General features: G+C 36.9%; 2 protein-coding genes across 3 annotated transcripts in view; both read right to left on the minus strand.

Annotated features, from left to right (window-relative positions):
* Positions 1 to 23,434, minus strand: part of LOC145484742 (uncharacterized) — a 179,923-nt gene extending 156,489 nt beyond the window's left edge. The window contains exon 1 of the mRNA XM_081463375.1: positions 23,400 to 23,434. The gene's annotated coding sequence lies outside the window, so the exon portion shown is untranslated. The remainder of the gene's footprint in view (positions 1 to 23,399) is intronic.
* Positions 794 to 23,405, minus strand: LOC145484754 (uncharacterized). 2 transcript variants are annotated; one of them, XM_081463388.1, is made up of 9 exons: positions 21,039 to 23,405; positions 9,081 to 9,175; positions 8,555 to 8,587; positions 7,774 to 7,806; positions 7,400 to 7,432; positions 7,146 to 7,208; positions 6,885 to 7,031; positions 4,638 to 4,907; positions 794 to 1,421 (listed from the first exon to the last, which is right to left on the minus strand). In XM_081463388.1, the coding sequence occupies exons 1-9, from the start codon at positions 21,475 to 21,477 to the stop codon at positions 1,251 to 1,253; spliced, it is 1,284 nt and encodes a 427-aa protein (XP_081319514.1). In that variant the 5' UTR covers positions 21,478 to 23,405; the 3' UTR covers positions 794 to 1,250. The 2 variants fall into 2 exon arrangements, with proteins under 2 accessions (XP_081319514.1, XP_081319515.1); XM_081463389.1 differs by lacking the exon at positions 7,400 to 7,432.
* Positions 23,435 to 26,930: the final 3,496 nt, after the last annotated feature.

Genomic DNA, 26,930 nt, shown 5'->3' on the forward strand with positions numbered 1-26,930 from the left:
TTCATATTCTAACCAGTTCCACAAACTTAAGCACGAAATTGACCTTATTCTATCCGTAAGAGCCGGTGGATGTGTAAATGTTGTAATGTGTTTAGTGGAGGTTATAACTGACTCAATCAATCTGTATATGCATTAGGTGCAATAATAACAGTTACATGCACACTAGTATTGAGTTAAACTACTTCAGTTGCCCTCGCTGAACTTTTCCCTTGCTTTGGTTATGGGATATTTATATTTTTAAAGATAGTGCATGGATGTGCCCTCTCATTGGTCGATAGGTATAGGCGTGGTTAAATGAGAGTATGTAAAGACGGTTGTGAAGAGAAATATTCTATAAAAGTGACAGAATACTTTTTTTCCCGTGTTTACACAGCGTCATCTAAACAGTCGGCTGGTTGGGAGAATTCTCAAAGGTTACGTTGGGTGTTCGGGTTTGCATTACGGTGTCAAATTTTCTCTACTCCGGTCGTGTTTAGATGAGGCTCTGTAAACACGGAAAAAGTCCTCTATCATTTAAATAAGTAAATTCAATAAACGAAAAACGTTTTTCTATTGCTGTGGTAGTAGCATTTATTTACATTGCCTTTACATTGTACAATAATAACTAATCCAAACTAGCTTAACACAAAAGATGGACTTCGCGGAATAGCACATCGTTCCCGGAGAGCTAATGAAAATCTGCTTCTCAATTTACAGTCCGCTACGGTCCCCTAACTGCTTTACGCATATGGATAGCTTTAAACAGGAATTTATTATTCCTGTAGGGAATATTTTCAAATGCAAATGACATGATTTGTTTTTGATGATGTTTACAGGTAACCAGCTTCCATTTCAAGGTTGCGTCAGTCCAATCCTGAAGACACCAAAACGGCCTAATGTGTGTGTCTTCTGAACTCCTTACGAATGTTCCTAAATATCTAATACGTTATAGTGATGGCACTATACATAACAACGGCGAAAGGTATTTTGATGAAACGGTTACGCACACTATTTCTGTGTAAATAGTTTTGAAAAATGTGCGTATATGTAACCGGCTCATCACTGTACAAATAAGGTACAATACATATCGGAGACCCCTTTATTCAGAGTATCCTTGCATGTACACGTGTATTTTCATCACTGTGCAAATAAGGTGCCACAGTCGTAATGCTGTTCAATTGCTAGTATTACGATAAATTCTGAAACCCACGTTTCATCTTAAATTGATGCTAATGTTAAAGTTGACAACAGGTGACCCCCCCCCCCCCGGTTTATGTTGGACACTCCCAATAGTGAATGTAACAATACATCTTGGCGTCCCCACTAGCTAGAGTACCCTTGCATGTACACGTGTATTTTCTTTTTCCACCAGATATGCTGCTCGAAAGTGTCACAAATTTTGCGTCATTCGAGTCACAATTAACGCCAAGAAACTTCTTACCCTGCAACATATAAAATAGTCGATAAAGTTAATAACAAAAAAATTTATTTAACATATTAAATAATTTCATAAGGTCGTAATACTAGCAATAATGATAAATATTGCATAAAACGTACAACAGTTTTTAAAGACATGTTTCGGCATGCTTATGCCATCTTCAGTTTAATAGAGTGACTAATGATACGTGACACAAGTTATATACTACAAAATATGAATAAATTATTTACAATATGCATTACAAAACAGTGGAAACGGAAATTACAGAGTTAAAAAGGTGTTGAAGTGATGTAACTGTTTGTTAAGGTCAGGTTTGTTCTTACTAATATAAAAGGCTTCTTTAAGTTTAAGATCAATAGAGCTATTCGCTGAGTCTAAGATGCGAAAACAAGAAGGTGTGTACATGCCCCTGCATGAAGAAAATTGAGAAAGATGTTTAAAAATATGCGAGTTTTTATCGCTTACTGTATGTTCTTTAATCCTGGTAGAAAAATGGCGACTGGTTTCACCAATATAACAGGAATTACATCCCGCACAAGTAAATTGATAAACTACCATGGATTTTAGAGCATCAGGAGTACGATCTAAAAACTGATCACTGATTTGGCTCAGAAGTATCTCTCTTCCTACCGTCCTTCAAGCAACGATCTCAACAAACACCGCATCCTACGAACTCTGAGGAACAATCATAATATCATAATTCTTAAGCCCGACAAAGGTAATGGAGTAGTTATTTTAGACCGTACCGTTTATTTAGATTCTTGTTTTAATATACTTAATGATAAGACTAAGTTTAAACTTTTAGATAACGATCCTACTTTATTAAGAGAAGGCAGGCTTAAACGTTTTATTACTCAACTTAAGAAAAAGCGTTCTATCGATGATGATACCTATTGCAACATATTTCCTAAGGGTTCACAACCAGCAAAATTCTATGGCCTTCCGAAATTACATAAGAAACGTGATAATCATAGGCAACCACCTCTTAGACCCATTGTATCCTCTATTGGAGCTTACAATTATAATTTAGCTAAGTACTTAAGTTCTCTTCTTGTTCCGCTTTTGCCTGATAAATATTCGGTTAAGGATTCCTTTTCTTTTGTTGAAGAGCTCAGGAGTTTCGATTTTAACAACAAGTTCCTTATTTCCTTCGATGTTGAAAGCCTTTTTACAAACATTCCGCTAAATGAAACTATCGATATTGCCGTTGACCTTATTTTGAAACATCATCCCAAATTTTCCATCAAAAAACCCGACCTTAAGAAATTGTTTTCATTTGCCACATCCGAGACTCATTTTCTTTTCAATGGTAAATTTTATGATCAAGTCGATGGGGTAGCTATGGGCTCCCCTTTAGCACCTATTTTAGCTAATCTTTTTCTTGGATTTCACGAAGAAACATGGCTAAATAATTTTAACAAGGCCGACATCTTACTCTATAGGCGTTATGTTGACGATACTTTTTGCGTCTTTAAAAATGAGCGGGATGCCATGTCTTTCTTTGAATTCATCAATTCTCAACATCCCAACATCAAATTTACTTTCGAGAAACAGAACGACGGTAAACTTTCCTTTTTGGATGTTCTAATTGACAACTCTTCGCATGACTGCGTTTTTCAGTTTTTCATAAAAAAACCTACACTGGTCTCTTAACAATTTTTTTTAGTTTCACTCCGTTTCGCTATAAAATTGGCCTTGTCCGTACTCTCATTGACCGAACTTATAAAATCAACAACACTTCTTCCGGTTTTGAAAACGATTTGATCAAGCTTTCGGACACTCTAAAACGTAACTCGTTTCCTTCACACATCATTGAAAAAACCTTCAAGCGGTATCTTAACAAGCCTTCTGATCAAAAAAGCCGCAACGTTAATGATGAAAACAATATACGCTATTTTAAGCTTCCTTTTATCGGCCAGTACTCTAGAATAACGGAACTCAAACTACGGCAATTACTTAAACGTTTTTGTGAAACGGATCTTAATATCAAATTAGTTTTTACTTCTTTCAAAATCAAGAATATGTTCAGTTTTAAAGATCGTACTCCTGATGCTCTAAAATCCATGGTAGTTTATCAATTTACTTGTGCGGGATGTAATTCCTGTTATATTGGTGAAACCAGTCGCCATTTTTCTACCAGGATTAAAGAACATACAGTAAGCGATAAAAACTCGCATATTTTTAAACATCTTTCTCAATTTTCTTCATGCAGGGGCATGTACACACCTTCTTGTTTTCGCATCTTAGACTCAGCGAATAGCTCTATTGATCTTAAACTTAAAGAAGCCTTTTATATTAGTAAGAACAAACCTGACCTTAACAAACAGTTACATCACTTCAACACCTTTTTAACTCTGTAATTTCCGTTTCCACTGTTTTGTAATGCATATTGTAAATAATTTATTCATATTTTGTAGTATATAACTTGTGTCACGTATCATTAGTCACTCTATTAAACTGAAGATGGCATAAGCATGCCGAAACATGTCTTTAAAAACTGTTGTATGTTTTATGCAATATAAATAATTTCATGTTTAAAATTATTTAACATGTTAAATAATTTCAGGTTTCATATGAACGTTATCCCAAGAAGTTTGAAATCAGTAACATGTTCAATATTACTTCCATTCAAGTTAATATCTATTGAGGTAGAGGCGACAAGGTTCCGCAAACGTTTGCCTGTTACCAGCATGGACTTCGTTTTCCGAGAGTTAATAAACATTTTGTTTCGTGCCGACCACTCATCTAAACATTTGAGATGTTGATTGAGAGCCTGTGTCATATTTTGTAAATATTTTACGATGTATATAGGCTTAATTATTTTATTTTAATTATTTTTAATATTGTTACGATTGTTACTATTTCTTTCTTTTTCAAATTTTAATTTTTGAGGGCCATTAGGTTATCAGTTTTATTACTGTCAAATGTTACCCTGGTAAAAAGTCTTACATACTTAATTACTTACATAGGGAAAAAGCCAGACTTTACCATAGTTCCAAATGGTCGAGACAGCAGCAAAAATGTAGAAATTTTCAAAAATAATACGACTTTTTTAATTTTCACAACCATGTTTCGACGGTACATCCGTTATCGTCAGTGTGACGGTTATGAAAGTTTACAGTGATTTAAAACGTGCCTGTTACAAATCATACGTTACATTGCGTTGGAAAACAATCGTATAATTTTTGAAAATTTTTACTATAGTTACTTTTAAACTTACGTTTGGTTCAGCTTTTTCGACGACCGCTTTAGCATACGCGTCCAAGGTTTTGCCAGCGCTGGCTCCTGTTACGTAAGAACAAAGTGTCAGATTGCCAGAGCCAGGTGGTCCCGGAGGTCCAGGAGGGCCCTGGGTACCAGGTGATCCATTAGATCCAGGAAGACCCTGGGTACCATTGTATCCTGGTGGTCCAGGAGGACCCTGTGTACCATTGTAACCTGGTGGCCCTTTGGGACCTGGAATCTTGCTTATAATGCTTATGTTGGTTACCTAAGGTAAAAAAAAAAAAGAAAAAAAGAGAGAGTTGTCAATGATCCTAGAGTGAAAGATGGGTGACACGGTGGACCATTATTTAGTTCGGTGAACTCCAGAAAAATAGGTCCGGTTTCGAACCCTTACTAGGGCGTGTTGCGTTCTTCGGAAAGATAAATTTCTGCACACAGTGCTTCTGCACATGTTGGGTGCATAAATGAGTACCAGAGAATTCAAAGCTTGCGGTAACCCTGAAGCGGACTTGCCCTCCAATCAGAGGGAAGTAGACTGAAATACTTCTAGTATCTTAATGATAAGGAAACGGCGCCCAAGCTTCGGCGGTATGGGACGTCACTTTGCTTTGACGTAGACTTTACCCCTTACAAATCTTAGCTATTGGCCTTATACTTCAATGTAACCGGCAAGTGTGAGGCTTAATAAGCTTACGGACGTTCGCGCTGATTGTTTCTGCGCCTCCTTACGGCGCGCGCAAATTCACACGCCACGTCATGCATCGAGCGGGTGATAAATAATAAAATGCAGTATTATAGAGCAGATGGTCATTGCTATAGCTTTGCCTGGATTTAACGATCATGGACGTTCGGTGACCCCTATTTTTCTTTTGATGAATCATTTTCACTACCGATTTTCCACGTTTAACAAAAAAATGAAGAAAATCTATCGATTAGAAGTTTGAACTTTTTGCACAATGCCCCTTGAACGGTTAAGTTTTGTGAAAACGTTGGCAACATTTATTTACGCAACAGACCCACTTCTACAAAATATGACTAACATCGTTTGCCTCCGTTGACTCACCTTCGATATTTTTAACCATAAACCCCTGTAGACCATGCTGAATTACGTGCGCCAATTTTTCCAAATCAGGGTAGTTTTCCACACGCTTTGTCTCTGAAACGAAGTCGATGACTCCCAATGTTTTTTGCTTTTCTTGACGCAAGTATATTTTAAAACAATCTATCGACTGGAAATTTTTCGCACGAACGTCCTTAAGTTCTTTCCCCATATAATTTAGATCATAACGGTCTAACACTTGGTTTCCCGACTCCCGAGGATGAATCGACACAGAATCCAAATTACTAGGGATCTTTAATGGCGTTATTTTTCTGGCGTCGGGTTGCTTTACTCTATTCTCCGTTCCAGCTGCTGCCATAAAGCACCAGACTCGCATGTCGATGCTGGTAACGATGGATAACTTGACGTTTTTTTTTTGGACTTGGCTTTCAACAAAAAACCTGCTACATTTACATGCAGTCCTTGCGGAGGTTAACACGCTCACCATTTTAGCCTTGACAATTCACATATTTCAGTGTAGTTATCTACCGAAGGAAACTTTACCCATTACAGTAGATCTAGGTTTTATACGGTTTAAATGATACAGCTGGCCAGGAATCCACATCACCGTTCTAAACTTGCTGTACAAATTATTCTTGAGGACAGCGCAACACAAGATGTCCTTCGATAAAGCCTTCCAATATAAAAACCAGAACCAAAGTCATTACTACAGTGGAACCCCGTAAATCCAGTCACCAACAGGCCACAAAAGTCTAGCCGTATTAACGGGGTTCTTTAAATAAGAAAGTGACTGACTGAGCCTTTGTTCGGGCCAGAATAAAGTAGTCCTAATAACGAGGTGGCCGTATTAACAGGTTGGCCGTAAGGCGAGGTTCCACTTTACTTCTCAATTCCGCTAGATCAAGGAAGGTGTCTTAAAGAACGTTAAACGCAGAGCAGAAGATTATGTGCAGAGATGACTGGGTTTTGATGAGATCTGTTGAGATATGTATGTCGCAGCTAGCCAGGAATGAATAATAATAGTCAAGATTTCTTTCATGCTCTACGCGCTTGTGGCTTTGAAGATGCAGCATGTTGACACGTTTTAATGGTCCTGGATTACTTCGCTTTTAAACATTGGATATCATTAAAGTAAGTTTGGATAGCTGTTGAGTTCTATGCCTTGTGCTCTCCCCCAATTACCTCTTGATCCAGCTGTAGAATTTTTTGTTTAACGTCAATCATCTGTGTATTAACACTACCATTCAGTGCTAGCCAAAGAGCTGATAAGTTGTCAATTCTTTTGGAAGATTTCTGTATCGCGAGCAAGACATTTGTAGTATTTGAGTCCTACAGAGTAAAAAATAAACGTTAAAACTCAGTAGACTGTCTATCGATATAAGTGCACCATACAACTCCTGATATATTTTCACTATGCAGCTATATTTAGTTTTTGATATGTACCTGATTTTGAACTGAAGAGTCAGTGCTTCCTGCAGTCAAAACCTTTCTTTCAATCTCTTTAAGCTGTAAAATGATGGGACGCGATCAAGTTTTTGGTTCACCAAAAATGTCTCTATTTATGAGAATGACCTTGAAACAGAAGATTTGGTTCAATGCCTCACGTATCTCGCACTGCATGTGAACCAGTGAGGCATATTAGTAACAGTGGCAATTAACAGTAACAAAGTACTTCATCAACTGAGCAATATGATTACTTTGGTTTTCACGTTATCCAGCTCTTCTGTAACCTACCATAAAGGAACGGACGTTCACCTTTTCCTTTCCTAAATAGTTTTTCTATTTTTATTACTATTTGTCTCTGACCATTAAAAAATGGAAATAAGACATTAAGCGATAGGAATGAATATAAAGGGAATACGTTAGGCTAATTATATTTACAGCATTAGTTTTTTGGGGTGTATAAAAAGCTGAGACGTATGGGAAGTGACAAATTAAAGTGAAAATTGATACAATTTCGTGAACTATCAGGAGAAACTATCTAATGCTCAAAGGTTGAGCAGATTTGCTTGGTAAGTGATAAAGTTTGTCTACGACACAGTGACGAGGCCTATGATGAAAAAAGACTTACGTCAGTTTTCACTTCATTCAGCTGTGCTGCAATCTGTCATGAATAAACACAGTCATCGTTAAAAATACGGTTTTATGTAGACTCTTACGGTTCATAGTTTCATTATATCCAGCACAATTTGCGTACTGAACTACAATGGCAGAAAGCGACATGGAACGTGCAACTCATGGTTAATGAACCTAATCAACCGACGTTAAGGAATACGGTTTTATGTTTTCTCTTAATATATAGTTTCATTATATCCACAGCAATTTGCGTTTTGAGCTACAGGTACCTTTTAGAAAACAAAAGGAAATAGAACGTGCAAGTATGGTGAACGAATTTAATTCCCAAGTCGCACAGCTTTTCCTGATGGTTTACTAATATTATATAAGAAACGAATATATATTTGTTTTTAAACTAGGGTGAAGTCCTCGGAAATATTGGCCGAGTTCGAATTTTATGGACCGAGTCAAGTGAATTTCAAGTCAGTTTAATTTACATCACAAAAATGCGTTGAGAGAGTTTTAAGATTATTTGCAATTTAAACTACACCTGCAAGCCGTGTGTCGCAGGGGGTATTCCTTAACCTTAAAAAAAAAAAAAAAAAATGAATTCGGTAAGATTGATGGCCAAATATGAAGGAAAAACGATTTGTACTAAACAACAAACTGTTGTCTTTTAAGCAATTTGCCGAAATTAATTCGCGAATGGTCGTATATATTGATATTACTTTGCTACACCAATGACATTTTGTCTGACATTAATTTCAACGTCGATAGAAATTTGTGGTAAAACTCACTTCTGCTTTGAACGTTTCCAGTTGAGCAGCCACCTGTCATAAAGAAAGAAGACACAAAGAAACAAATTTCCAAATAGTTTCTTAGCAATGGTTTCGAACAGGGAAGCCACTATTGTTAGTTCAATTAAACGAGATCCGGCTTAGCTGGTTATTATAATCTTAAGGGAGGAAAATCTTTCCCGCGTGGCTTCCCAATCCACTTCACATTATTACATGTCGTTACAGTGGTTACAAAATTTTGCACTAGCTCCGGCGAGATACCGAGGTTACAGCACAAGTAAAACTGGGCAGGAGCCCATGGTCATGGACTTCTGAAATGTGAGATTTCAAAAAATCGTACTTATACCCCCATTCTCATTTTTAGGGCATTTAGAAATCAGTACGGAACTGATTATTGAGTACATGCATGTTGCACGGTCAGGACGGGGGAGGGCTGGGAACGTAGGAAGTTAACCAAACAATAAACATGAAAGTTAGTTGAATGCACTAAGGTGCCAACCAACTATTGAAGTGCTGTATCGCTTACCGAATTTTCTTCAAGAGAAGATAAATTCTTTTTCATTTCTTGTACATTCTTCGAAAGTTCTGCATGCTCGGCCTTAGATACCGTGGGATCACCTCCTGTTGGTAAAGGAAACAAACAAATGACACCAAGCAGAGCATTGAATATAGGAAATGCGTCATATCCCCAACGTAGATGTAAATATATATATTTTTTAACTGAGGTTGTATCTCAACATGCCCATTCTTCTTTTTTGTTTGAGTTATATAAACATTAAATCAATTAATGATTTTTTTTTTTAACTTTTGTTGATAACGTGTCATGTCAGGAAAATAGTAAAAACGTGTTTCCCACTGATTGGGCATTTGCCAGTTTATTGTTGTGTCAAAGAGTGGTAGTATTGATCAATCAAAGTTCAACAGTCCTCTTAGCAGTATTATACGCCAAAAGCACACTTTGAGTTAAAAAGAACGTAGGCAACATGAAAACATACCACAACCGTGGGGCAAGGACAAACTTGAAATTTTGTTAAATTACAGATTTTATAGATTGCCCATGGCTCAGGAAAAACACGATAGTTCCAATAACAAACAACCAATATTGTAGATACCACTGGAAAAGTTGAAAGTTTACAGAGTATGTAAATAACATGTAATTAACATGTAAATAATCAAAAAGAGACTGTAAAGATTAATTTACATGATTTTTCCCCTTTTACATGTTTTGGAGGTTTCATGTAAAAAACATGTAAATATTTCAAGTGAAACATGCAAATGATGAAGAAAACACTGTAAATGTTTCAAAGCAAAGGGCTAAGATCATGTAAATAACATGTAAACTGTGCCTGCAAATACTGTAAATAGCCTGTAAATTTCTTGTGATTCAACCTGGAAACCCGTAAATAACATGTAAATTTAATACAGGGAGGCTGCCATAATACTGTAAATAACATGTAAATAAAGAGGGGAGGCTGTAAACAACATGTAAATAAAAAAAGGGAGGCTGTAAATAACATGGAAAATGAAAACAGGAGCCTGTAAATAACATGTAAATCGAAAAAGGGAGTCTGTAAATAACGTGTAAATCGAAAAAGGGAGTCTGTAAATAACATGGAAATCAAAAAACGAGCCCATAAAGAACATGTAAATCGAAACAGGGAGCCTGTAAATAACATGTAACTCGTAAAAGGGAGCCTGTAAATAACATGTAAATGGAAAAAGAGAGCCTGTAAATAACATGTAAATCGAAAAAGGGAGCCTGTAAATAACATGTAAATCGAAACAGGGAGCCTGTAAATAACATGTAAATGGAAAAAGAGAGCCTGTAAATAACATGGAAATCGAAAAAGGGAGCCTGTAAATAACATGTAAATCGAAAAAGGGAGCCTGTAAATAACTTGCAAATCGAAAAAGGGGGCCTGTAAATAGCATGTAAATGAAAAAAGAGAGCCTGTAAATAACATGGAAATCGAAAAAAAGAACCCGCAAATGACATGGAAACTGAAAAGGGGAGCCTGTAAATAACCTGTAAATTGAAAAAGAGAACCTGCAAATAACATGTAAATCGAAAAAGGGAGCCTGGAAATGACCTGGAAATTGAAAAAGGGAGCCTGTAAATAACCTGTAAATTGAAAAAGGGAGTCTGCAAATAACCTGTAAATTGAAAAAGGGAGCCTGCAAATAACCTGTAAATTGAAAAAGGGAGCCTGTAAATAACATGTAAATCAAAAAAGGGAGCCTGGAAATAACCTGGAAATGTAAAAAGGGAGCCTGGAAATAACATGTAAATCGAAAAAGGGAGGCAGAAACCCTGTACGATAAATAACTTGTAAATAATAACCTGAAGAAAAATGCATGGAATGTACTGTTTTATTGTAATCAAATCTGTTGACCTTAATTATAATAGTAGAAAACATGCAAATTTATACAGAATCAGAAATTTATTGCAATCAGAACAAACTCAGTAAAATTCAAATAGTTTTTATATGCCATGAATAAGGTTTACAATGTACACATTGCAACAAATAAAACATGTTTTCTTTTCTTTCTATCCATAACAAGACGACTTAAATGTAATTTTGTGCATGGCCAAAATATTTTAAAATACCATGACTGAGCTCCTTTAACCGAATTCAAGCACTGTTCAAGAAGACTACTAAAATTCAAGACCTTTTCAAGATTGTGCAAAACCATGTCATATTCAAATCTATTTAATTCATAAATAGTAAAATGATTAAGAACTATACTGTTGTCAGCTACAACGAGTGAAAATTTTGCAATTTAGGCGTATTACCAAATTAAAATTGTTTGCAAATGGATACCTGTCTTAAATATATACTAAATTCACAAAGTCAAATGTAACATAATGATAATACCTTTGTCATAAAATGAATGAATAAACTGTTTTTGTCTTACTAAGTAATTAATGTAGGATTAAATTAGCCTTAATAATTATTATGAAAAATGTGGGAGGCACGATGGCCTCGTAGCTACATGTAGTGAGCTCAACTCCTGATCAAGCGGTCCGGGTTCAAGCCCTAGGCAGGTACATTCTGTTGTGTTGCTGGGCAACACACATTACTCTCAGTGCCTCTCCACCCAGGTGTATAAGCGGGTACCAGCGAATTTAATGGTGGGGTAACCCTGCAATGGACTGGCATCTCATCCAGGGGAAGTAGAAATAGTCCTAGTCGCTTCCTGCTACAGAAAGCGGGATAAGCTCCAGTCTGTTGGGCCACGTGGCTCATATGCAGACTTTACCTTTACCTTATTATGAAAATTACTGCAATGTAAGTGTGAAATATTGATCAACTTTTTTCATAGAGTGAATTGTTCTTTTGAAATAACAGAAAATGGGGAGAAAAAACATTTACCACAAGATAGAGATTGACATTTTAAATTCATCATAAAAACATTCATGCCAAAGGAATACTACATTGCATAACATAAAACAAGGCTTCTGACATCTTTTAGGCTATGTTTACAAAGTCACAGTTTCCTTCTTTTTCCAAAACTGTACAGAATCCAAACAGGACAAACATTTTGGACCCCTGACAAAACATTCACTGTAAACAATATTCAAAATTTTACTTTTTCTTTTTGTGATAAAAAAGAACTGTGCTGTAAAAAAAAAAAATTCATAGGGACCTGTTGAAATTGAAAGGCCTATCTAGTACCATAGTTCCCATAACACATCATAAGTTAATAAATTATTGTTCTGGTACTACATGTATGTAAACATAGCCGTTGCTTTTTATGATGAAATCTTATAGCTGCTGTATTGAACAATAAGTATCAACCTAGCAATCTAATATTCAAATTTAATGCTAATTCACTAACACAGGTACAGTGTAGGTGATACTTCAAAGCATTGAAAATAATGTTTAAAGTGGTTGAATTTATGCCAGAAAGTGTTGAAGGTCACCATGTTAGACTGTAATGCACCAGGGGCCCATTTCTCGAAGGTCCCAAAACGTTTTCGCACCCAGAAAGCCATACCAAAATCTGAAATCTTATGCTTACAGAGCTGTTTTATTCGCTTATTCTCAATATGAACAGAGGTTTCCTTCACACAAGAAGTTTCAGGCATATACAGCTCTTAGTTTTTAGACACAGCTCAATTAAAGATGGCTTTATGGGCCCAAAAAGTTTCCAGGGCCTTCAAGAAATGGACCTCAGACCCCTTATAGAGTCATAGGTACTGTAGACTTCTCAGTGGCTGATTTTTTCCTGATCAAGCATCAATGCCAAGGAGTATGTATGTATTGACCACTCTCAATTTTACTTCATCCTACAAGTAACATAAAACATTTCGTTAAATAAGATAAGTTATGTCTGAGTATGAATCAGCAAATTCTGTGTATGATATCAATCAGCGAATTTTACACTGGAGTTATTATTTTTTTTCTTATCATTCCAATTTATACTGTTACATTTGAAATCGGACTGTAGCCGGTCATGTTGACCGGCCAAAGTAATTTTAGCTCGGTCACGTCTCATTTCTGACTGGTCAAGATATTTACGAAAAAATCAAGTACACATAATGTGAGCTAAATTAAACCCACAAATATAGTTTGTTTGTTCCAGTCACTGCTAGACCGTTTAACGATTGGCTTAATATTTTTCTGAACAGATTTAACCCCAGTCGCTTGAATGGCATTCCTATCGATCTTGAACGCATGACAAACAGCAAGCGAATGGTCTTTAGCCGTTCGAACAGATACATGTATGCATTGGTGTATGTTTTCATTAGAGGTCATGATAAAAAAGGGATAAAAACTCTCAGATTTACAGTTGGGGATTTGATTGTTTATTCAAGAATGAACAACGTGACCGTCTCAACATGACATGACTGGTCAACATGACCGGCGAGTGAAGTTTTTGGCTGGTCAAGTCACCATTCTGGCCAGACATTGCCCGTTGACCGGCCATTATTTTGAGCCCTGAATATTCATCAATCAAACAGATCATACATCTACATCTGTAGCTACTGTGTGACAAAAAATTTGCATCTCTGATTGGAAAGCACTGAATGTCAGAGGATGTAGAAGAACTAAACTCAAAATCCATGGCAGTAACTATTCAATGTTCACTATCTCCTACATTGTAACAATCATGGACAATAAATCAAACTCCTATCAAACAATGTTTAAATAATAAGTCAAGTTATTTGCAGGCACAATTTGATTGTTTCTTACGTGCACTTATGCTCTATTGGTGGACAAAGGTACAGATGATGTCATAAAAGTTTGTTTTTGTTTCTTTGTTATGTATTACGAAGCAGACAGATTCTATGCTGTTGTGCATCTGTTCAGTAATAGATCACAGAAGACATCAAAATGTGGTAAAAACATCAGTGACACACACCTGAAAAATTCACAGATTCTGTGACACACTCTAGTAATGGCTTATGTGACAATTTTTTTCTTTTTACCACATTTTGATGTTATCTGTGATCTACTCAAGGCAGGAAAAAACCCAGGTCTGATTTCCTCAGCCAAGTAAATTTTGCTCTTGGGCAAGCGAAAATAGAAGTTCAGTGGCCCAGTGGGCAAGTGAAATTACAATGTAGTGTCAGTAGTCTTGTGAGTCTGACTAAAAATGCCAGCTTGATAAATGATAATTTCCAGTCATTCCATTTCAAAACTTAACACCTAAAGATTAGTTAATTATTAGGTTGAAAGCAAGAATTAGTTTGGAATCCGAGTGTATTTCATTCGCATTTGTCCTCTGATTTCCTTACTGGCCACCACACTGGCAACTAATATTTAAGTGGGGCAAGTGAAAACTGAAATTGACTGGCCCACTGGGCAAGTGACTTACAATTTTTTTCCTGCCCTGCTACAGATGCATGAGCAGATGCATGACACATAAAACCTACATGTATTTGGTATGAGCCCAATTTCGTACAAGTAAAATGTACAGCTGTGACAGGGCTCTAAAGTGCTGTCTGGCCATCCCAGGGTAAGGTAATCGATTGAAATCAATCCATAAATTGATATAAATCAATAAATTGAAATTAATGTAAGTGTTATCAGTGCTATAGATCAATTGAAAGAAATTCATACTCACATGCTAGAAAAGTTTCAAGTTATCAGTTTGATTTTACCAAATTTATCAGTCATTAGAGAATCAATTGAAAGTTGGTCTCTCTTTGTTAGTTCACCTAAACTGTAGAAAAATTGTCCCTCAACACAGTGTTTGATTGTAACTTTTTTTATGTAGATTTCAAAGGCACTACCAAAAACCCCCAAAACATAGTCCCTGATACATGTAGCCAGCAAAATATTCTGTTTACGAGATACAATGTTATGTTTTTATGCAGTTGTATTCATGATTTCATATTTCACTTTAAATCTTTTGTTCATTTCTTTCTTATTAAATGTTGCTTAAAAGATAAGCTAGTATCAGCAAAATTGATAATGCTTATTGAAAATTTGATCACAATCGATGACTCATGACGAATCCTTTTATTGATTTCTGATATCATTGACTAATTTCTATTGATTGTTATGAAATAATCGATTGACTATACTGTGTCATCCAAGACAAGTAGATTTTCCTGCCTGGGCAAGTTACTCTTCCTTTTTTTCAAGTCCTGTGTAGTTTTCACGACAGTTTGAGGTACATGTATACCTCTTTATAAAGTATCATAGTGTTTTTTGTGAAAGAAAATACCACAACATTTAACTTACTAATAATAATAATAATAATAATAGACTTGTATAGCGCTAGAACTAGACAAACATACTCAAAAGCGCTTTACATTAAGTTAAAATAAATGAATAAATGGAAATCACTAAACTTTAAAACTATTACAACAACTATCCTAAACTTTAAAACTATTTCCACAAGTCAAAAGCTTTCTTAAAAAGAAATGTTTTCAGTTGCTTTTTGAAAATGGCGAGGCTGCTACTTGTTCTTATAGTTAATGGCAGCGAGTTCCATAAAACAGGTGCAGCATGAGCAAAGGCCCGATCCCCAAGTGTAGAGCAGTTGACTTTTGGAACAACCAGAAGAGATTTCGCAGACGAACGAAGAGCGTAATTAGTAGCTGGTTTCAGGGATAAAAGATCATTTATGTAGGAAGGACTTTGGTTGTGTAGTGCCTTGTAAACAAGAAGAAGCAATTTAAACTGAACTCTAAACGATACTGGGAGCCAATGTAAGTCGATAAGAGCGGGTGTGATATGATCAAATTTCGCAATCCGAAAAATCACTCTAGCCGCGGCATTCTGAACTTTCTGTAAACGATCAATCTGGTATTTAGGTAGACCAAATAGAAGTGCATTGCAGTAATCAAGATGCGAAGATACAAAAGCGTGGATCAGTGTCTTTGTGGATTGCGCGGTAAGGAGTTTTCTGATCTGTGTTATGTTGTATAGTCCGCGAAAAGCCTTGCTACAAATCTTGCCAATGTGAACATTCATTCGCATATGAGCATCGAACCAGGCCCCAAGGTTCCGGACGCTTTCTAACGGTTTAGTGACAGTGTCGCCAATGATAATGGAATCAATAGATGTTTTTTCAAGTTGTTGACGGGAGCTACACTTACTACAGTATCAGCACCAGTGGGTGCAATGTCCATGTACAGTTGTGTATAACAGCATATTGTAACTTGCATGTAGGTACAGCTGTAGACACTTGAGTAACTTCAGAATACTTACTCTAGCATAAGAGAAATTTCTCTGCTAAAGATGGCACATTACATATCCTGTGTAGAAAAAAAAGAGTCCTGTGTAGTTTTCACGACAGTTTGAGGTACATGTACACCTCTTTATAAAGTATCATAGTGTTTTTTTTGTGAAAGAAAATACCACAACATTTAACTTACTACAGTATCAGCACCAGTGGGTGCAATGTCCTTGTACAGTTGTGTATAACAGCATATTGTAACTTGCATGTAGGTACAACTGTAGACACTTGAGTAACTTCAGAATACTTACTCTAGCATAAGAGAAATTTCTCTGCTGAAGATGGCACATTACATTTTAGCTTACTAGCATTCACATCAGAGGGCAACATAACCTTACAGGAGCATGCATCAGAAAGAATCATGAGGTGCATATAAGCCAATAACAAATGTCGCATGCTCATGCTCAGTTATCGAGAACAGATAATAACAGATAATAAAGCTCTTTATGCAGGGCAGGTAAACATCACCAAAGTCGATTCCACAAGCAATGTAACTTCTCCTTGATAATGACACATTCACAACCAAAGGCAAAACGAAATGTATACGTATCTTGACGTTACTTTACTCTGCTCGTTCAATTTATGCAAAACTTGCTTACCTGTTGTTTTTGTTGGCTGTAATCACTATCTTCAACTTCTGGGTAACGGTAAACTTTGCCTTGAAACCGTGCACGGTGACGAAGCGAAGGTAGAGTGGATTTTGGCCCGCTAAAACAGAGCTCGAGTTCGATGCAAGTTCCAACGAACTGCCAAACATGGCGGGAGAACCGAGAGAACCTGGTACCTAACATGAAGACCGCTGATTCCTGCTTGTTGGAGATCGGGCAATCACAAGGCTGGTATGCTTTTATAAAGGGACTGGGATAACAGTGATGGCAATGAAAGTACAAAACGGTAGAAATCACCAAAAAACAAAACAAAACAAAACAAAAAACAAAGAAACAGTGAGCATGTAAGGGCAGACTTAGTTGTATTAATCATACTTGTAGAATGTGCATGTTTCGGAATATTTAACGCTCTAAATCGATGATATTTCGTTCATTCTCAGCGGTTCAGGGGCACAACTGTGACCTCGAACTTTCGCGATATGAGAAGTTTAATGTTTGTTGTTTTCGGATTGTTAAAAATGTCATTTTGGGTACCGAAAAAAAGTCAGCTATCATTTTCGGAAAGGCGATAAGACCTAACGTTTTCGGGAAATGGACAAAAAAGCCCTAATAAGTTCGAGAATACCCAAGCTCCTCTAGAATAACCGAACAGATAAATTTTTTTTGCGCAACCTAAAATTAACCTACAGAGCTTTGAAAGTACACCAGATAGCCTAAAACAGCGTTGAAAAGCATTCGAGAGGAAACGGTCGTTGGGTGTCCCTTATGGTTCCCTGCCTAACCTAACTCCGCGTCAGTTCAAACTCGGTCACCAGGGCTCTTTCCGTCTTGAACTCACACAACACGTGACGCTTTCATGGTCCTTCATGAATAAATACGTACGTGTCCGAGAATTAATTTTTCTCTTTTCTAGAGACGTAAGCTTGGGACGCCTGCATGTGCAGTAACAATTCTAGTTTTATTTTGTCGTTGTGGATGCGCGGAAAGTTCACAAGAAGACAGCTTCGTTAGTGCGGTGTCGCACCCGTGCAACTTCTAGGTTTTCCATTTACATGGTTTTTACGTGTTTCTTACAGGCTCCCTTTCTTTCATTTACATTGTTTTTACATGTTTCTTACAGGCCCCCTTTTTTCATTTACATGCTTTTTACGTGTTTCTTACAGGCCCCCTTTTTCATTTACATGCTTTTTACATGTTTCTTACAGGCCCCCTTTTTTCATTTACATGCTTTTTACATGTTTCTTACAGCCCCCCTTTTTTCATTTACATGGTTTTTACATGTTTCTTACAGGCCCCCTTTTTTCATTTACATGGTTTTTACAGGGTTACAAACATAACGTTTCCAGACTTTTTATAGCATTCGCTTGAATTATTTACACGTTCCTCACATGGTTTAGCGGCAAAGCAATTTACATGTTTTTTACAAAGCCAGATACTGTAAAAGTGCGTAAAATATTTTACAAGTTTTTACATGTTCTTCAAATGATCATTGTCGACAAAGACAATGTAAATCACTATTTACAGAACATTTACATGCTGTACTAAAAGCTGTAAATTTCCTGTAATTTTATTTTACAAAACCCTAACATGTAAATTGTAATTTACAAAGAATGTAAATCAAGATTTACATACTGTAAATTACAATTGACATGTCCATGTAAATTATCAACTTTTCCAGTGTACTGTGGTGCTGCACCATATTGTATTTAGTTGTTAGAAACAAACGTCAATTTAAAGAAGAAGTCAAGTTAAATAATTGTGGGACGCGGAACAGGTTTGTTCCACATTAGGCCCGCCGAAATTTTAATCCGTAGTGAGCGAGAGTAGACAAAGCAAAGCGCCTGGGAAATGAATGTTGAGCCGCTAAGTTATGCGATGAAGATAATTTAGCGACATCAAGTATTGCTAATGTGTATACTTGTCGGAGCAGGCCCGCAAGGAAATTTCCGAAAAGACGCCGCGTCTGATGGCAAATGAAACTTAGCAATAGTTAATCGCCCAAGTTTGAATCAATCTGTTTTTGTTACAGTACAGAGCTACCTTTGAACCCGCCGAACAACGAGATAAAACTAGACCAAATCACACTTTTCAGTTCAACCCCAGCAATAAAAATTCAGGCATGTGCAGTTTAATTTAAGTCTATCATGATATAAAGGACAGCTCTGACATTTTGACTTGTACATTTTCAACTAAATTAGGATACTAGCTAATGGGCGCGGGAGGCCTCAGTAATGGAACGACCGCTTCTGTTGGAAAAGGGAAAAGACGGATAAGCGTCTAAGATCATTCCACTTTACTTGATGTAAGTCGTTAACCACAGCATATCGACCTCCACCAGAGTAGATATTACGGTACTTACTTTTCTCCGGAAGGCTTTTCACATTTTTAAAACAACATTCAGTCTAGCTTAATGCTTTTGTTTGTTGTGGAAGCTTCTTGTGCAGTTGTTCACGAATGTGGTTTATTGATATAAGATCGCAAAAAAGTGGCGCGAACAGACCGAACGAAAACTAAATAATATCTTAAGTGTTAAAATGCTATATGATTCTTGCCCTTTGGCTAAGAAAAAAATGCCATTTAGACTCAGCAAAACTATAATTAAATTCAGGAAATTTAATAATTCTATGAACCAATGTAAACAGTATTAGCGGCCCGTTTGCACGCAAACAGCCGGAATCATTAGTTAAGAAGCTTGCCGCCGTAATAAAGCAGTACTAATACTTTTTCAATTCTCTATGACCTTATTTACCGTAAACTTTGACTTTTTACCTAGTCGCAACCAGCAACTTTCAGTTTTTTGGCCCATTTCTACTGACTGATCCCCAGACTTGCTCAGTCCAAGTACTTAATTAAATACTCAATAAACGTCGTCTCGGTGACAACAATATGTACGACTGATTAACTAAATTACACACAGTAACGTAAAATTTCGTTTTATCTTAAAAGGAGTGCAATTTTCCAGAGGAACATTGTTTTCGAAGACCGAAAAAAAGAGTCATGCATTCTCGTGGTACTCGAAGAATCTAAAGCATGCAATTAACACTGTTTGTTTACTCACGAGCAGAACACTGAAGACTGAAAGTTTCATTCGTCAAGTAAACATAGCGTTATTTACCGTTGATAACCTTTGCTGAAAACTTTAAGTCCTTAAATAACAATTTTATCAGATGTTATACACTCAATTCCAAAAAAGTGCATTCAAGTAACGCATCAGGTCAGTGTCAGTTGGGAATGAAGTGATTTGAGTTGAATAGCTAGCAAACAAACCCGGCCCAAGATGATCGAAATCTGAAATTTTTGCTTCCTTTGTTTAGTAGTTACAACAAAAATGGGATGACCAATTCTTTACCTTGGAAGCTATTAAAATGCTATTTTATTTTCATTTGCTAAAGAAAATATATAACGCTTGTGTAAGGTTCCATGTAAATTCTTTAATGATCGTGACTTGGATAAGTCAATAAAGTTCGCGCGAACTTTTCTGATTGTTTATAGACGAAGCCTTCGGTCCACGTCTTGAATGTAATAATCGTCAAGCAGTAAATAGCAAGTGCTTTGCAACTATTTCATTATGGACCGGTGATTTTGTTGCTACTGTCCAAAAATAGGTGTCGGGTCGAAATTTAAAAACAAAGATAATCCGTACCGATTGCCCTCCAAGGTTGTCAATTATTTGATCATGAGTTTTTAGGCCCATCAGATGACAAAGACATCTGCGTTGGGGGCCTGAGAAATCGGAGTAGTTTAATGTAAACATTGTGGACGACTCTGCGACGGGTTAAACAAACCATAGTCTATTGGGATTCTTATTTCGCTATCGTGAGTAAATAAGCGAAATGACGTTATCCTTAATAAGTTTGATTTCGAAACAACAATAGGATTCAACACCTTTTAGAGCAATTTTTAAAGCATTAGATTTTCGACTAATACATTTATCCTTTAACAATATGAGTAACAAAGACAATGCGAGGATTTTTTTCACTCACATCAACATCCCTGCGTAGATACACGAAATGGCAGCAGTCGAAATGTTCAAAAGGAAATTTGAAATAAATTTGAAAGCACATGCATTGGCATAATTTAGGGCTTCTCGGCAAAAAGAAGTTGGGAAATTTCGTTTAGTAAATTTAATCTATAGCTTTCTTTTTGGAATAAAGTTATGCACAGGAGATAATTGGAAATACCTGTTTCTCCAGAGCGGGCGCAATTCAGAGGTGCAACTATGCCAAATAGCATCAACACGGTAAGCAAAAGTGACGCTGCGGAAATGAAACACACAGCCAACAAAATCACTCGATCACAAACATGATGTCGTCCAGACGAGTTAATTCCCTCAGGGTTGGACCACGAGTTGCGTTTTGAAGAATGGCTTCTAGCGCTTAATTTCCCATTTTGATTCACACCACTGGGTTCGTTTTGCGCCTCCTCTTCGGGAATGCCATCAAGTCCCTCTTGAAATTCCTTAGCATTACGATAATCGATAGTGGTCCCCTTGTCTTCATCATGATTAAAGTTGTCTGTGCTTTTCTCGTCGAGAGGCAACGAGTCCGATAACTCAGTTTCACCCTCCGTAGTGGAAGGGCATAGTGGCTCTGGAGAAACACGTTTTTTTAAAAACGCCATTTTCTGCTCCGTCGAAGTCCTGTTCTTGGTGGAGTTGCCGGTGGCGGTGGAGAGATTAAATTCCTTTAGTGCTCAACCCTACAAACAGGACATCCGGAGTGCCAAGGGTTTGAACGACCGATGAAAAACGTAAGGGGGCGTATCAAGTCATACGACAGAGTTTCCATGGAAACTTACTGACATGTATTATCATCCTTTTCAAAGACTCATCATGACGTCTTACAAAATGTTGAAAATGTGAAGAGCAACAAAAATCAATTATTTGTGCATGAACATTACCATGAAATACAGGAATATTAGTAAAAAGGCTAAGGAAAAAATAAGAAAAGAGACTGAGATTAAGATTATGCGACACTTACGTTTATTGAGTCGAGAGATTTAATTTTGTTCACAACGAATGTGCAGGGCTTAAATTGACGCCTGTAAATGCTATAAAACCCGTATCGAACGAGTTGAGGCAAAATTTATCAGCACTCGAAATGAAAAGCGCGCTTAAAATAATCAAGTTTCAAATTCGGTAGTTTGAAATGAACCTCGGCATGTAATTAATACATTCTTCCGTGCAACTATCGGACAGTATCAGTTACGTCTGTCTGTTGCAAGCATAAGGAACTTTCAACACAGTTCTTACTGAATAATATTGATAAGCAATTCCCTCATAAGAATTTTCTAGAAATTCGCCACAACAAAGACAAGTACAGAGGCTTGTCGTTTTTGAACTGACCTGGCTTGATAACAAAGTGTATTTTGGCGAAGCGAACTCGGCGGATTTTCCCCGCCTCCAAAATGAAATGAATCAGTTTTTTCCTGCACATGTAGCTTACCACCATAACATTAACATCTCCCCTCGAAGTTCAGTTCACGAACCTTGCAAAAAAGAGCAAAAATTATAAACTACGCCTTTTTAGTTGGTACCGATCGAGGAAACTGGGATTTAGGAAACCTTTTTTGTCACTGATTTCATGGGCCACCGTGGACCGCTCGATAAATTCATTCGGTATAACAACAGAGGTATAAGTGTCATAGATGGGTTCAGGCAAGCTTATCAGTGATAAACAAAGATTTCTGCTGCAAAGATATGGCGCATTTCTAAGTTAACATCAGTATTTTATCACCCTAGGCCCGAAATGCAAAGGCTGTCATTCCAAGGAGAAGATAAATAAATGTCTATTTATTTATTTATTTATTTATTTATTGTGGTCGACATTTCGTTATCTGTTTGCTTAAATGAGTCCGGTGAGTATATCAGGCTTTCTTGTCGGACAACATGGTGTTTGATTTGGGAGAAAGCTCGTTGCACGAGGGTACCGTTTTTCAGATTTTATTTTGATCGACATCTGGGAAGGAAAAAGCTGCCGACTCGTAAAGACGCCGATGCCGACGCTGAGCGGTTAACTCTTCCAAATAATCAGCAGACCAAACCTCGTTAAAATCGCTTTAAATCTCCATAACCGAAAATTAGAGAAACAGGTGGAAGTATTTAGATTCACGGAACCAAAATTAGAAAAACAGGTGCAGGTATTTGAATTTCTTTTGTCTTAACAATATTATTTCTAACTACTATGAAGTGAAACTCTATAGTAAATACATTGTGATACATTCACTATTCTGACTCACAATTTCAAGGCCTCGGGCTGAGAGCCATGAATGAGTGAAATAGTCAAGGCATGTTTTGTCTTTGTTACTGCAAGTAAATAGATATGTTTACCTACAAATATAATGAGAAGGACAGATCCCATATTCCATTTTCGTAGTTAATCAGTTGAACAAAGTCAACCACGGGACAAGTGGACTGCTGATAAACTGAAGCAAAAATTACTTTTTAAACCCGCTGCGTATGCTGTCTTTTTGAAAGTGGGGGCGCCTTGTCAACTGACCTGAGGTACTACTTCAGTCGGACGGGGACGGAGTTTCTATGAAGCCTACGGATTGAAGCCTTCGGCCCCCCTACCTCCCCGCCCCCCCCCCCCCTTGAACCTAATCAGCCAGCCCGTACTTGTTTCTCAAGCTCATATTTGCAATAATTTGGAAATCCGTCGACACTTTCATTCAGTTGCCAAATTGTCCCAGGAGGTCGTTTGAATTGTCATCAGTTTCTCGCTCGCCGTAACTCTGCTCATCGGCTCTCCCACTTAATTAAAATACCGAAAAACAAGGGATTGTCGCTCTCCTTTGAGTATTTCGTCCGTGTAAAGAAAATTAAACTACAAAACAGTTCATTAGCACTTCATTTTTCATTGTCAATTAGTCACTTTTTGTCATAAATTGACAGATTTCAAGTTATTTTCAAAAAGGCGAACGTTCTAGAAAGGTTCTCAGCTCTTTGACAAAGCCTTAAATGTGGATTTCAGATGATTATAACGTACACGGAGTGTAATCTTTCCAGCACTTTATCTTCTGTAGACGTAGGTACGAAGCAAACTTATACTTCGTGCATGAGGATTTTGAAAGTCCATCAGAAGTGGAGCTTGTGAAGGATGAACAAATAGGACATCTTTTAAAAAACACTTGTCATTAAAGACAAATTGCGGGAGAAATTGAAAATTTTTACTCATTCCAAGCTGTGCTCAAAGATCAGCTTTTCTTACATAGATTAATGAAATATATTTTAGTTTTATAACCCTTCCGCCTATGGTAAGCAGATTCCTTGTAAATAATATCATAAGGTCGGTGGAACGATTAGTGGCGTAGAGCACGTAAATAAAGGATAAAACGGCATCTTCCTGAATATTTTAAGTCTCTCTAGTTTATTGAGTTCGGGAACAATAGAGAGAAAAGGAGAGAAGAAACCGATTAGAAAGAGCTCATACCTCCGCTGCTCAATTGTTTAGGGCGAAGATCTACAAAAGGCAAAGAGACTTTTTGTACGACTTTTCAAATCACTTCTCAAAGGAACATCAGGCCATACGGCCTTTGGTTCACATGTTAAAATTAATTAACTCACTGTCACTAATATTTTACATATTTGCGACTTGATGGCCTGTCTGTTCATAAAGCTTGTAAAATCCCATTCATTTGTCATGCTGAATAGACATCCAAACATCTTGAAGGCCTTGAACACGAACAGTTCGACTAACGTGCATGTGGTCCGATCTGTAAACACTGTTTAAAAGCCAGTTAGGAATTGCACAAATCTTGAAAGACACCAAGGATTTAAAGTTGGGTTAGACTACGAGTAGTCCCTCTTTCGTTTAGTCAGTCGTGCGTGATGCAAAAAAAAAAAAAAAAAAATGGCCGCGAAAAGTCCTGACTTCTCGTTCTTTAAATTTGGGTCATTTCTCATCCAGAGGAAATATAAAGTCGACATGAATTTATCAAATACATTCTTTTCGTAACAAGTAATCCACTAAAATATCGCTGACGAGTCCCATGAACTTTGCCCACGCCCTCAAGGAATGTAATCTTAATTGCTATTTTGACAAAGTGCAATTAAATAGCAATTAATTAGCTGAATGTCGGCCAAGTGCGAAGGGTAAACAAAATCTTGTCATTTTGCTTGCTTCGTATTGTCAAGAAATTTAAGTGAAACAGCCTTATACGATTTTTTTAAGGCTGCCCGAAAACGGTATATTTATCAAAATTGATAAGTGCATTGTAGATAAAGGAGATCAAAATTAGTCTAATGGATGAAGTTTCCCGTTTCCATTATCGCCGAGCAATGTTTACCTAAACTATTCTGGCAGTTGTCCGAGTTTCTGAACCATTCCAAAATAAAAAAAAAAATTCTCGTAGCACAATGGGAGCCAGACAAAAACATTCCTTCTCTTAAAGGTAACGAAAGAAATCAAGCTACGCCTTCACTACGCAAATAAAGCTTTCAGCGTAAGCCGAAACTAAATACGCAATCATTTTCGACTCAGTTATCGGAAGGCGCAGATAATGCCTCGTTTGCTCTCAGTAAAATATAGTCACGTCACTTTTATCTTTGTTTAAAAATTGTAGAACAATTTTGTGGACAGAGCAAAGCTGTGACTAACGTTATTACATTGCTGTAGCCCGCGAACTACAGTAAGAGCAGCGCAACGTACTTAAATGCCGTTAGTAACTCTTTGGTTTAGCCGCACTTTGAAATATTTTGCTTGTAGTTTAATTTAAGATCGACTTTATTGAGATACATTAATTAAAGCTTATGTTTAGGGATCAGTTAAACGCTGGTGACAAATGACTGTAAATATTTGTTTTTGAACGTCCTTGTCTCTTTATTAAATTGTCTTTTTGAACGTGTTCGCAGATTCATTCTCAATAAATTAAGAATCTCACTGTCATATGAATGGTTTATAAATGAAACCTAACGTAAAATCTTTACCGTAAGTCAGACCAAAACTGATGTTACTTCGAGATATATATATAACCTTATCAGTTCAGATTAAACAGCAACTTTGACACAGCCGCACAATGATCTGTGGTCCGAAAGTTGCCTCAGTATGCAATTGTCAATATTGATCATCTTAGTCTACAGCACGAAATACTACTGAGCTAAAATAAAATGATTGTCATACCTCACTCGAATGCTTGAATAAGAGAAATTGGTACTGCGTACAGCAAGACATCATGAGCCTGGTTTGTTTTACCTATCGTAGCTACCTATTCGAACCGTTTGATATCACTTATTTTTGCATTAAGATCTTAATTAATGGTTGAATTGAATTAAGTAAGAGTCATAAAATGGCCACTCGTTTCATGAAGGAGGCAAGGGAGATTTGGCTGGCATAATCTGTGCTGGTTGCAGTGGTAATGTGTGGTCAAAGCTGTCACTGTAGTGCTTAGTATCGTCACAGAAGTCTGTATTATTTGTTCTTTCGTGCATCAAGACATCACCCCTGGCTTATTATGTTTAACCTGGTTACCTTACTGACATTGTAATAATATTATAACGAACTATGCATGTGGATTACTCCGTCGTAAAAAGAGGATTGAAACTGCTAAGTTCAAATTAATGCCTGTAAGGTTTATGCCGACTAGATAAAGCAAAGGTGAATCTAGATTAATCTTATATGATTAGTCTTTTCTTCAAGAGGCTTTTAATATACTGTAAATGCGAGTAAGAATATTCTGTATGAATAAATTATTCTGTATGAGGCCTTTATGCTAACTGTGAGGGCAATATCTTGTGAAAAGTTATCACTTCAAGCAGTACCATTTATAAAGTTTGTATACCCTGCATGATTTGAACTGGTTGTTACATGCAGTACAACAGCATGAGTGGTTCCACTGACCTTCCGCTCTGTTGCTATCTTATATAAGCGGCAAAGTTCGCTTACATCACTCTAAAGGTCCGGCAAAAACGATCAATTAAAAAAGAGTTGTGGCCAAGTTTCAAGGTTTAAAGTAAATTAAGCAAGTATTAATAAATAATAGAAATTGGGATTGAAGGTATATGTATAATGCATATGTTGTATCAGAAAAGAAGGTCTAAGATCTGATATTTCAAGGCCAAATAAAGCATCAGTAAG

This window comes from Orbicella franksi, chromosome 4, assembly GCF_964199315.1.
Source record: "Orbicella franksi chromosome 4, jaOrbFran1.1, whole genome shotgun sequence".
In the NCBI taxonomy this organism is placed as follows: domain Eukaryota; kingdom Metazoa; phylum Cnidaria; class Anthozoa; order Scleractinia; family Merulinidae; genus Orbicella; species Orbicella franksi.